This window comes from Sinocyclocheilus rhinocerous, unplaced genomic scaffold, assembly GCF_001515625.1.
Source record: "Sinocyclocheilus rhinocerous isolate Xijiao unplaced genomic scaffold, SAMN03320098_v1.1 scaffold1231, whole genome shotgun sequence".
Lineage (NCBI taxonomy): Eukaryota > Metazoa > Chordata > Actinopteri > Cypriniformes > Cyprinidae > Sinocyclocheilus > Sinocyclocheilus rhinocerous.
The window spans coordinates 22,630-36,498 of NW_015654047.1; the positions used below are offsets into that span (position 1 = coordinate 22,630).

At 34.3% G+C, this 13,869-nt stretch overlaps 2 protein-coding genes across 2 annotated transcripts in view; one reads left to right on the forward strand and one right to left on the reverse strand.

Annotated features, from left to right (window-relative positions):
- Window positions 1–1,797: 1,797 nt before the first annotated feature.
- Window positions 1,798–6,403, reverse strand: LOC107716538 (V-set and immunoglobulin domain-containing protein 10-like). The gene is made up of 8 exons (XM_016523013.1): window positions 6,127–6,403; window positions 5,444–5,765; window positions 5,067–5,101; window positions 3,666–3,947; window positions 2,992–3,105; window positions 2,896–2,908; window positions 2,602–2,744; window positions 1,798–2,223 (listed from the first exon to the last, which is right to left on the reverse strand). The coding sequence occupies exons 1-8, from the start codon at window positions 6,200–6,202 to the stop codon at window positions 2,165–2,167; spliced, it is 1,044 nt and encodes a 347-aa protein (XP_016378499.1). The 5' UTR covers window positions 6,203–6,403; the 3' UTR covers window positions 1,798–2,164.
- A 1,284-nt stretch (window positions 6,404–7,687) lies between these two features.
- LOC107716539 (uncharacterized) overlaps window positions 7,688–13,869 on the forward strand; it is a 12,940-nt gene continuing 6,758 nt past the window's right edge. The window contains exons 1-4 of the mRNA XM_016523014.1: window positions 7,688–7,837; window positions 8,627–8,738; window positions 9,280–9,373; window positions 11,884–11,938. Of these exons, the coding sequence (XP_016378500.1) occupies window positions 7,723–7,837; window positions 8,627–8,738; window positions 9,280–9,373; window positions 11,884–11,938 (376 nt within the window). The 5' untranslated portion in view covers window positions 7,688–7,722. The remainder of the gene's footprint in view (window positions 7,838–8,626; window positions 8,739–9,279; window positions 9,374–11,883; window positions 11,939–13,869) is intronic.

A 13,869-nucleotide genomic window follows, 5' to 3' on the forward strand; every position in this document is an offset into this window, starting at 1 on the left:
TCAGCATATTAGAATGATTTCTGGAGGATCATGTGACACTGAAGACTGTAATGATGTAATGATGATGAAAATTCAGCTTTGCCACAGAAATCAATTACATTTTAACAGATATTCACATAGAAAACAGTTATGGTAATAATATTTCACAATAATATATATTTATATTATTATAATATAAATATATAATGTATATTTGATCAAATAAAGGCAGCCTTGATAAGCAGAAGAGACTTATTTCAAAAAACATTAAAAAAAAACCTTAATGTTTCCAAACAAATTTGTGTGTGTATATATTTCATATGATATTTTTATGACCTTTGCAATGTACTGTTTTGAACCAATGTAATGAACATAGTCAGGTAGGTTACCATGAGATATGACCCAAATTAGAGCACGGCCCCTTTTAGGTGTTTTTAAGCTTTAATGTGAGTCACTATTACCATTACCTTTCTCCACAAAAGCTGGCATGCGGTTCTACTTCTGACACTGGAAATGTTCCTGTGCAAATTGGGCACTGGGCCTCAAGTGCCTACACATTAAAGACAGAAATGTATGCAGGGCAAATTTTGTAAAAAATAATTGATAATTGACAATGTTCAGTTTAGCTTTTGCTTGTGTACCTCCTGAGGGTGATTGAGACATTGGATGATGTTGCATGAGGTCTAAAGTTTTGCCTTGAAGACAGCTGCGTCACGCCGGATCTGTTTCCTACATTGTGATTTGATCTGAACGGAAACAGCGTATCCGTGTGGCGCAGCTGACACAGAACAGCATACGTTGTATGCTCATCCAAAAGAGATTCTCCGCATATTGATAGAGGCCTCCTGATGCACGAAAATTATATGCAATATTAGAATGTTTGAGGGAGTAGGCGGGACTAGACACAGTCCTGGCAGGGCTCTAAAACAAAAACACACTATGAATGGCGTCTGTAGAAAGCAAAAGCCGAATCCCTGACATTTTGGGTGATTTAGAAATTCCGGCCAGTGTTCTGACAAATAATGCTATAGATTATGCTACCAACACTGTATTTATCCTACTGTAAGGGTAGGTTTAGGGTTGGGGTAGGTGTACATGTTAATAAAGCCTCACACCTTAATATCATGATGGAAGCAAAATCTGATAGGTAGGCCTAGCACTTTTCGCTATCGAATTATGCTACCATCTGTTTTAATGGGAGGTAGCAAAATCTGACAGGGTAGCACAAATCGTCAGAACACCGGACGCATTTTTTAAAGGGGTCATAGGATTCCCATTTTCCACAAGTTGATATGATTCTTTAGGGTCTTAATGAAAAGTCTGTAACATAGTTTGGTTAAAATTTCTCAATGGTAGTGTAAAATTTTTTAAAACCACTGGGTGGATTTTTATCATTATAGGGTGGTTGTGTACACACACTGCCAACACACATTTCAGTTCAAACAACTTGTAAAAGTGCATGTAGCATCCTATGACCCCTTTAAGGTCCAAAAAGAGGACATGTCCAGGAAAAAGAGGACGTATGGTCACCCTAATGTTAGTATTTGTTGTAGCCTACTGCCTTCAATTTAGGCTTACATTTTTTAAATTAAAAAAATAATAATTTTTATTACACACACACACGTATATACTGTATATATATATATGGACAATATCATTACTGTATTACAAGAAATCACCATTGAGAAAATGAAAATGGCAAAACACACAAGTTAGTAAAATGTCTGGATGTTTTACAGTAATGAGAATAGAAGGGAAATCTGAAATGAAAATTAATTCACAATGCAAAGAAATTGCAATGGTACAAAATAGGCTTCATATAATTAAGGGTTTTTATTATTATTATTATTTTGCCACGAAATATGACCCAGACATATTTTGTTGAGATTCACCCATACAATGATAAAGAAAGCATCATTCAAACCAGTTCAAGTAACAATAACATTTCGTAACAGTTCACTGACATACTGTAGTATGGTGTAGTAAAAGTTTTAATTTCATGAATTGAGGCCAGTATGTTAAAAACTAATACTGAAAATAAAAACAGGGCCTCTCTAAAATGAGTTTAAGACCTTTAGACTTTACACAGATTATACAAGGAAAATATCACACAAACAAATAATTTAGCAGAGTTGACCATTTGGAAGAATTGATTTTCTGTACATTTAAACTGATAACTAACAGTCTAAGGATGTGTTTGATCGTTATGTTGTACTGTACTGTCTGCATTATCTTCATGATCACCTGTAAAATAAACACACACTTGTTTCAGCAAATCCGAAAGTACAGAAAACCCACAATTTATCATCAATACCAAATACTAAATATTTCAGAGCTGAGCATAACTAGAGAAAATATATTCAATACAGAATTTTTTTCGACAATTGTTTGGATACATACTGTATTTACAAAATTTTTTTTTTTAATTCTATCACATTTCCAGGGTTTTCAACTTGAATATCAAAAGAGTCATTTTTCAAACTTGCCTTACTTTTATTTGCTCAAGTTTTGTTTAATTTCATCATGATATAAAATTTCCCAGTTCCCAATTCTTTCAAAACAAACTCCATTTGATACCATATCACAAACGTCTAAACAATATTCGGGACACCGCTGACTTACTGGATGGTATTCTGTGAATCTCTACAAGTGTGGTTGCATGTCCGTTTGTCAGCGGAGGGAGTTGTGGAACAGTATCATGGAAAATTACCTCTTCATCTGAATCCACTAAACTCAGTATATCCCCTCTGTCATCATCTAAATGACTAGAAAGAAAATGTTACAATGCCTCAGCTTCACACATCCTTACCAGCGCATGTTATAGTATGTACGAAGACAATAAACACATATTTTAGAATAATGCTGACATATTACTATGATTATTAATGCGTTTTAATGTTTTGTGGTCATACTTACCTAAATCCTAAACCTGAAAAATAAAAATAAACATTTATATAAAGAATCTTTACAAAAAGAGTTTTATTTAGGCACTCAGTATGCAAAAATACTTACCAATACAAATTCTATCCCGCTTTGAATATATCGTTACACCGACAGTGATTCCAATCATCATTATCAAAACAGAAACAAAGACACCAACCACGGCCCCTTTATTGTTTGCAGAAGCTGAGAACAAAGATTAAACGTTGTCATATTGCACACAGTCTGAAATTTCTTTTATTACAAAGGGAAGAAGTTCACGTGGAGGATGTTGTGTAATACTTTTGCAAAGGGAGAGGTATTACAGAGCAGTGTCAGAAACATCTTGTCTGATCACATTCATGCACAGGTGTCATAGCTTTAGCATCACTACACTCTAAAAAATGCTGGGTTAAATACAGCCCAGTGCTGGGTAAAATAGGGACAAACCCAGCAATTGGGAAGTATGTCCAGATCTGACCTGTGATGTATTTTTTAAAACATGCATCTCATTCTTAAACAACGGAAATCATAAGATTACTTGAATGCAAATAAAAAAGTTAAAACTCAAGAATTAAATATTCAGACATATTACTGTCTTGTGACAGTGCGAAAAATAGGAATGGTCTAAAAATAGGTTTCATTATCTATTTTGAATTGGAGTACAAATTGTGATCTGGACATGTTTTAACTAGGAATAAAAGAATTCTTGTTATATATATTTAAAAAATAATAAGTATGGAGAAACATTCAAGTTTCTAACTTACTCTTCACAGTAAGATACACTTCCAGTTCTTTTGGACCAAGAGGGTTTATACTGTAGCAGTAGTAGATCCCTTCATCTTCCTTAGTTACATTGATTATAGTGAGTTTGTAGTTGGGGTTATTATCAGACACAATATATTTGGAGGTGGTGTTGATGATTTTGTTGTCCTTTCGCATCCAGACAGTCTTAGCGGGTGGCAGAGAGTCGGTCTCAGTACAGCTGAGGGTGATATTGCTGCCCACCAAAGCGGTTACCATGGGATCTCCTAAGGGATACGGCATCTCTGGAAGACACATTAAATATAATGGTTTAAATTTAGTACATTTAGCCAGAGATGCAGTGGAAGATGAAGGCAAGCAAAAACTCAAGCTGTAATATTCTGGGAGTGTTTAAAGATCAAAACTCAAAAGAACTGCACATATAGTGGCTGATTTGAAAGAAGTTTCATAGATTTTTTTTGGAACACACGTAACCCTGGCCCAAACTCACAACATTGGTTATGTCGGCCCACTCAAAGAAAATAAAGTTTCATTTGTGCTACTAGAAGCAAATTTAAGCAAAAACTGGACTGATAGTGTAGATTAGAAAAATGTGATTACAAAAAACTGTGGGGTCGGTAAGACTTTTATAATGTTTTTGAAAGAAGTCTTTTATGCTCAGAGGACCTCAGATGATGCCAACCCTGAAACAACATACAGAACTACCACATTTTGCTATAAGTTTGATTGCATCATATAATAATTGCTGTTAATAGTGTTCATCGTCTGTTTGATTACGTCTTTAATTGATTTTTCCGTACATTTCTGCCATATGTACATTAACTGACAGTCACCACTGATAAGCTACCACTAAATATTGTAGAAATTTAATTTGCTGTAAAGTTGCTTTGCAATGATTTGTATCGTGAAAAGCACTGTACAAATAAACTTGAATTGAATTGAATTGAACCAATGCTGCCTTTGATCAAAAATACAGTAAAACAGAAATATTATTACATTTTCAATTAACTGAGTTCTATTTAAATATTTTAAAATGTAATTTATTCCCGTGTTGACAAAGCTGAATTTTTAGTATCATCATTACTCCAGTCTTCAGTGTCACGTGATCCTTCAGAAATCATTTTAATATGCTGATTTGCTGCTGAAGAAACATTTATTATTATTAGGGATGTAATGATTAACCGCGAGCCGGTTGAAAATCGATTCAAATCGGTTGAGATGCTAAACAAATCGTGATTCAATTAGGGGTAGGAGTTTATATGAATGTATGTCTGAGGGGAACTTACTGTCTATAGAAAAGTTTAGATGGTATTTTTTCTTTTCATCTTGCCATAAGTGCAGCACTGCTTCATGCTGATTTGCTGCTCAAGAAACATTTCTGATTATTATCAGTGGTGTTGTACCTGCTTCATATTTTCCTGGTAAATGTGATACATTCCTTTGATGAATAGAAGGTTTAAAAAAAGCATTTATTTGAAATTGATTTTTCTTTACGATCACTTTTGATTCATTTAAAGAGTCCTCGCTAAAGAAAAATATTCGTTTTATTTCAAAAATCTTCCTGACCCCAAACTGTTAAGAGGAACTACACTGTAATTGTTGTGTTCGGTTAGTCGTTATGCATGGTGTCTATCCTACGCATCTAAGTCACATGGTGGCGGTTTTCTAGGTTCATGCATTGCAGTTAAACCAGAAAAACCTGTTTGAAGTCGGACTCCCGATCTCACAGAAACCAGAGACATCTATTGCATATCAAAGCTTTCCATTGTCGCTTTAGTACGATTTAGATATCCATAGCACCATACCGGCAATTCGAAGCAGGATGTTTGAGAGAGTTTGCCATGAGCTGCCATCCTTTGTTTGGGATTCACATTCATATTGGCCTTCATCTATATACTGAAGGCCACTGATCCAAAGAGAGCCATTGTTTGAAATGGAAAGATGCTCTGATGGCTTCGAGGGGTTTTGGGTTGCAACAACAGCCCCATTTTTCTTCCAACGATATAGAAGTGAAGACGCATTAACTGGCTGGTCAAGACACTGTAGTGTAGTATTCTCATCCTTCTCTCCAGTAACATACCGCTGCACCTGCTCCTCTGAAACTACAGGAAGAAGGACAGAGAAATGTGGTTTAAAGCAGTACTGTGATCCCTTACAAACATGCAGCAAAAGTACTGTGGTAATACCATGTTTTTTGAATACGGTGCAATTGTAACACCTTGGTACTAGATCTTGAAGTAGCGTGTCAATATCATTCTGTACAATGGTTTCACTTACAAAAAAAGTACTATGGTACGTCCATGGGGTTTGAACATGCACCATGGTATTTTTGAAAACTCCCTGGAGCACCATGTAAACACTATAGCAAATGACTTTGTAGTATCTATATAAAATACATAAGAATAGCTCAGCATAATATCTCATATAAAAGTGAAACCAGAATAGATTTTCCTGTCAACTCACCTGTTTGATGTGACAGAAGAAGCAGATGTAGAACTATTGCAGATATTATCATTTTAGGATTGTAAGGATATCCCATCAGATTATGGGATCAAATATTTTCCTTGGCAAATTCGTTTGCTTCCTTTTGTTTCCCGGCAAACGCATCAAACCCTTTTCTATGAATTAAATAAATAACCGGAAATTATTCAGATAAAATCGCGACCGTTCGAACCTCGCTTTGGGCTTCGAATCTTGTATATTTTGTGTCACGTTTGATTCATGTCCATCTTCAACCTGTTTACTTACTTTCTTTCCCGGAAACTTTGAAATTGCTGTTTGACCACACCCTTCACCTGCGCTCTTAAAGAGACACACACCGCATTTAACGCACGCATGCACGGTGCTCGAGTCTGACTCGAGTCTGACAGGTTGATCAAGCTCACAACGTTAAGACTGGGGGTTCAGACCTGTATTTTACTATGGCCAATGGTCCTCTGTACTCTGTATTTTGGCATATTATCCCTGAAAGCATCCCTCATATCCAATTTCCATTGCTTACTGTGGAAATTATGGAGGGCCAAATTACTCAAAATTAAACCATTAAACCATTAACTATCTATCTATCTATATATCTATCTATCTATCTATCTATCTATCTATCGAAATAGCTTTAAATAATCTTTTGTGGTTATTTTCAGTCAAATTAATTTTGCGATTAATTCGATTAATTAATCGACACATTATGTAATTAATTAGATTAAAAATTGTAATCGACTTTATATATTTATATATGTATTTAATTATGTATTTAACGATTTATTTATATATTTCAAAATTTATTAACTGATTTAATTTTGAGTAATTTGGCCCTCCATAGGAAATACATACTTTAGTTACTATGAAAATACATACTTTTTTTACTTACAGTTGCATAAACAGTACATAAATGCACACAAACCTACTGATCTTGATGTTTATTTATTTATTTATTTATTTATTTATTTGAATGAATGAATGAATGACTAAATAAATAAATAGATAAATAAATAAATACTATGTATATCAAGTAGTTTAATGCATTAAAATATGGTACAAGTGCAAAATGTAACTTCAATAATAGTTCATGTAAACACAGTAATAAACATATGAATGACTGTATTTTATTGCGGCTAATATTTGTAATAATTTTAAAATAATTTAAATACGTTTTAAATAATAAAAAATTATAATACAAACAATTATTTTAGATTTATAATTATATTTTTACATAATTTGTCCATTTGTTTTTTCGTATGTGAGAAGCCAAAGGCAAATGTTTCCACACTAATGGATAAAAAGTATCTAGTATTTATTGTTTTCATTTTATATTATATTGTTATGTTATATGTTATGTTTTGTTATGTTATGCTAATTGTTTTTATTACTAATATTTAGCATTAGCTAACGCGTCAAGTCTGTTCATATAAAGGCGTTCCATTCCCTGTTGGAACGTTTCAACTTTTACCTCCACTAGAGAGCGCCAAAGCTTTACATTTCTGACGTCTCTACATGTGTGCGACACTGTTTTGGTTCCCCCGCTTTTGGTGCCGGTGAAAATCAGTCCTCCAGACTTTCGACATGTCAGGATGTAAGAAGCCGCGAGCTGTAGCAAACCCGCTGGAGTCGACCATTACATCTCCGAGTGAAAGAATTCTGAAAGAATGCCACACTTTATATATCGACAACGACAACGGTAAATAAAAACACATGTTGCTATTTGTGCGTTTGTGATCTAAAACATTATGAAACCTTGTGTGGTAACGTTACAAATCAGCTTGAAAGTTCAATCATCATACGTCCGACATATATAACGATGCTGTTAGTTATATTTACACTAGTCACTCATTCGTAAGTTGTGTTATTGACTGTGTCTAAAAAAACTTAAGTTACCTAGACAGTTTTAGACTTCATATGATATGGCAACATTACTATGTAGGCAGCTCACAGTGATTTGAGACACAGTTATGTTGACCAGTTGTCTCTGCATGTCACACTACTGTAGTCTATGGGTCAGTACAGAATATATACAGCAGGCATAGTACAGTATATGAAGAGTTCATTTGCAAAAACAGATAACTCAGATTCCAATTAATCTCAATCAAACTGCAGTTGGGTTATTTCGATTAGGTTAAAAAATAACTAAACATGACAGCTAACTAGCACAATAAAACACAATAAAAACATGATTACATAATAAAAAACATGATTTTTGAAAATGTCAAAAAACGGAGTTATCTGTTTTTGCAAATAAACTCTTCATATGTAAATCCACAATTATACAATATGAAATGTCCTTTACAGGGCAGCAACATACAATTATACAATTATATTCAGGTGCAAATTATATATTTGTATGCACATTTACTGTATAAAACAGTAGCATCAAAGTACCATAGTATTATCCTCGTTGAATTGTTGCTGGAAAGCAATAAGGCATCATGTACTGATAATAAAGCTCCTTTTGTCTTGATGTTTTTGACAGGATTGGTGAAAATTGCAGAGTGTTTGGGAGTGAGACTGTTACCGCCACAGAAAAAGATTATAGTTATGATTATGGGAAACCATTCTGCTGGAAAAAGCTCTTTTATTAACTGGTAATCACACCTCTCACATCAAAAACACCTTGCATCCCTAACTGATTTCATAGAATCAGATCTGGAGATAAAGATTATACAGACTGATGAGAATAATGAGAATTATCAGTTTTCTTTTCCTGATTTTGTTGTTCTGTACCAACATCTTTTGACTCCAAGGCCCCCTTTTGTGATTATGAATTTGAAGGATTATGAATAAGGACAAGGATTTTAAAAAAAAAAAGTTTTACTCATAATTTCTACACGATAAAATATTTTAGAGATTGACATAACTACAAAAAAATATACATTAATTATTAAAATGTCCATGGCATTTTAAGATTTCATTAAGTTACATGATTTTTCAGGTCTAGAAATCATAAAATGAATTAAAATTAAAATCATTTTAAGTCATTTTGTGGCCCCCTGGTTGCAAACCACTGCATTCGACCATAGTTCTAAAAAATTGTAAAAAATGAGTAAAAAGTATGATTACAAACAAGGATACACTTTGTATATGAATATGAGGATAAAAATGTTTAAAATAAAATCTGTCTTTCAGGTATGTGGAGGAGCACATACAGAAGACAGGTGTTGCCATTGAGACACAAGGCTTCACATTTATAACAAGTGGAAGAAAACGAGAGTCACTAACAGTAAGTACATTTATGTGCACACCAGAAAGCAGATTATTGTGAGAAAGCTGCTTAAGGCGAACAGTTTGCACTCTGTGTATGGTACAAGGCAAATGGTTTTTATGTTTGATTGTGTTGGTACATTGATGACCTTTTTAGCGCGCATATTCATCTGTTTCAGTCAACTGACTTTTTCCATAATACATTTTACAGAATTCAAGTTAGCATAGACCCTACGTCAGCTAACGTTATATACATTTAATGCACAGTCCATCTGCAAATACCAGCGGAGGAGTGCAGGTAATGTATATTATCAGAGGTATACAAAGATGAATAGTGTATTCATGTGTTTTTGTATTTACTGCCGTTATTTTGCCCTTCTGATGGTCATAAATATGGTGGATGAGTGGAAAAGTCACGTGACAGAAACAGATGAGTAGTGAAAGTGCATTTGTGAGTGCTGTTAATTATGGGGCAATTAATAATAACGACTCATGGGTCACATGTTGACCAGCGGGGGTTTTCTCTGGGTGTCATTCAATAAAAAGAGCTGCAAAGAGATCAATCAAATGAAAGCACATTAGCTTAACCTGTTTTAATGAATTTCTGAAGCAACCCTTATTTGAATTTTTCAAGGACACCTTTTCCTGATCTCAGGATGGCTGTGAAAACCAGCTTTAGTGTTTATACAGAGACATAACTTTTAAAGAAGAGACTATGAACTGTTTGTTTGCTTTCAGCTACCAATAAGAATGTTGTAGGCTCAGATTCATTTAATAACTTTTTCAGTTTAAATCCATTTCACAGAAAATCTGCATGTTTCCTCCTAAAATCAGAGCAGAAAATGTGAAAAAAAATGACATTACCCAGTCCTTTCTCCACATTATTCCCTGTTCTCAGTTTGACTTTTTCAAGGACACCTTTTCCTGATCTCAGGATGGCTGTGAAAACCAGCTTTAGTGTTTATACAGAGGCATAACTTTTAAAGAAGAGACTATGAACTGTTTGTTTGCTTTCAGCTACCAATAAGAATGTTGTAGGCTCAGATTCATTTAATAACTTTTTCAGTTTAAATCCATTTCACAGAAAATCTGCATGTTTCCTCCTAAAATCAGAGCAGAAAATGTGAAAAAAAATGACATTACCCAGTCCTTTCTCCACATTATTCCCTGTTCTCACTCAACTTTTCTCCTTAATGGCACAAGTCCAGAAAAAGCATTCTTGTGAGCAGATACAGAAGGAATCTCTGGAATTTTTTCTTCGGAATTAATTTGAATACAGTCAAATGTGCCAGTAAAATACTGCTTGGATTAAGGCAGCATAAATTAGATCTACAGAAACAAAGATATCTTTAATAGACAGCAATTTGATTAAACAGAGAGGAAAATATAGACAGTTGTTTAACTTTATTTTCACAGATTCTTTTTCTAAGAAAATAAATGAGTAATCTTACTTATAGTAACTTTATTGTATAATTATTATACTAATTCTATTATATATTATACTATACTAATTATATTGTAATTATACTATAGTATAATAACTTTATAATAACTTTTTTGATACTTTTTCTCAGGAAGGATGCATTAAATTGATCAAAAGTGACAGAAACGTTGTCTTCTATTGTTGTATTGTTCTAAAAATATATATATATTTTGAATTATGTTATAAAAATATATATAAGTAAATGCTGTTCTTTATAACTTTCTATTCATCAAAGAACTATGAAAAACAAAGTCCATCATAGTTTCCATAAAAATATTAGGTAGCACCACATTTGAAAATATATTCCAATAGAAAACAGTTATTTTAAATAATAATATTTCACAATATTACTTTTTTTATTACTGAATTGTTTGATTAAATAAATGCAGACTTGGTGAGCATAAGAGATTCTTCCATAAAAAGTGTTAAAAGGTCTGGAAATATCAAAAAGCCAAAGATTTCAACATGAATTCAAGCATTTATCATTAAGTTCTTTTTAAAAGCCAAATTATCTGAGCTATGTCTACATGCAGAATGCAAAAAGGGATGCAAAAGTATTTAAGAGGAAATGCTTTGGCCAAAAGACAACCTGGACAAAATTACAAAAAAGGCAAAATTGTACATGCGTGCATGTGGCGAAAGAGCAGACCATATCACAGCTTAGTCAGTCGCTCCTTCTGGAAGCAAAGGGGTTTTCTTAAAGACACAGCGTCTTTTTTCCTTAACATATAGGGCTCTCCCTCTCTCTCTTTCCTTCACTGTCTCGTGAAGACCTCAACGTGAGTAATGCAATTACAGTGAAGGAGTGATATGAAAGGATTATCAGCTCTTTACAGGAAGAGCCTTCCAGCAGAACAGGAAAAGAGCTGCAGCGTGGCCGAGAGTTTCACACCATCACTCAGCCTGCAGAGAGAAGGAGAGAGGAAGAGAGGAAGAGCAGGGAGCCTCCCTACAGCGGGGCCTGGCTTCTGACTTCACACCACATTCTCCTCTTTAAATGTGTCTGATCTTTCCTTAATCAACATGTTTGCTTCTTTTCCTCACAGGGAAATGCAACATTACACCTTTACCCGCATTTCAGACCTCTGCTGGAGTTCAAAGGTAGGAAATTTTAATAGAAGATTGACATGTAACTTTTAGTATGCTGTCAAAAGAATATATATATATATATAATAGATTAATATATGTTAGAATGTAGAATCTGTACTATTTATTAATGTCTCAGTCCTTTTAAAATATGTTAGTGTGCTATATTATATATATTATGAATATGATTCAGATATTTCAGAACCTTTGATTTTTAGGTTTTTTTAGTGTGTACAGGCTTCGAATGACCTTTTTATTATTTAACTTGTCATTTTTTCATTGCAATTCATTTTTGTAGTTTTGCACACCTTTTTTCTGTGCATATGCACATGAACTATTCATGTTTGCCTATCAGATATGAATATTTCTTCTGTGCCATGCATATCGACTGAGAGTAAATGACAACTTCTAGGCGTTGTTGATTAGTGTCACATGGTAGCACAATAAAAAAAGGAATTTTCTATTGACTATTATGCATGATATTAAACAGCCAAACTAGTTTTTAGTGCTATTTTTCTCATTTATTACTTCGAAATTAGACTTGGTTTGAGGGAAATGTGTAGTCGAGGCAGTAGCATCTATAGCTATGACTAACACCTCACACTGAGTCATGCAAGCGTATGTACAGCCAGCGCAGTATCCGCCTGAGAGCGCGAAACATAGCAACACATCTCATTCACATGCACCTCGATAAACTCCTTCTGGCTCTGCTGACTTAACACTTTTCGCTGTGTATTTATGTAACTGTTAAAACGAGAGTCCAGCTGGTGTCACAGCTAGACTGTATCGGAGTGATGGGTCTTCGTTGGTGTAGGTGAGTGGTCTTTGGGTGTGTCAGAGGGCATCATTACCGCACACTGATCGTGCAGTATTCCTTCAGTGGGCAGTGTGGGTTCACCCGGTGCAGAGAACCAGAATGAGTCATTCACATTGACAACAGTGCAGCATCAGTGGGGTAGATGTCTTCCCACATTACTGCTACAGAGAACATACAATTGATAGTCAACAACAGGAACAAATATGAAATGAACAATAAAAATAGCATTTTGTATAGCCATTGCATATTACGAGCTTCAAGTCAGAGTCAAAAGCTGACAAAATCATGACATGCATTCTTAAAACATATTATTTAAACAGTAAAACATGCATGCATCTTTTTTATTGTGAGTATAAACCATCATTTTCTGAATTGTATGAATTTCCTTCTACTTTGTTTACTCAAATTTATGAGCATGAACGTATTGCAGTTGTCTTCTATGTTCCTGGGAATGTGTCTCATTGAAGGTTTTAAACGTCTGTGTTGGTCTTCAGGATGTGGGTTTGTGTAGGAAAGAATAATGAGATTTGCGATTGGTGCATTGTTTGGGTGTGGTTTTGGCTGGTTTGTCTTATCTCAATAACTTTGACACTATCATCATGACTCGGGTCTCTCCGCAGTGGTGCTGCTGTGCGGTTTGGAGATGACGCAGCACTTTCTTGACCTTTGACTTTTGCCCAGTGGACTAGATCCCTCAGTATCTCCTTCCACCTTTCAGCAGCAAAGTGAGACGCGTTTCTCCAGTTACCTTTTCACCTTTAAAAAGACTCAAAGATCCCTTAATAATCCCTGGTTATTGAGCCTATATCACATGCACATGACTACATCTGATTTTAATTACATAGCACCTGTGGAATTAAATAACTACATGGATATGCTACTGTTCAAAAGTTTGAGGTCAGCAAGCTTTTTTTTTTTATTATTATTATTATTATTATATACATTTATTCAGCAAGGATGCATCAAATTGATCACAATGAAGGCAGAAAAGACATGTAATGTTACAGAAATGCTGTTCTTTTGAACCTTCAATTCAATTCATCTGAAGAAAAACGTATCAGTTTCCACAAAAATATTAAAGAACACATCTGTTTTCAACATCGATTAATCATAATAATAATTAAAAAAA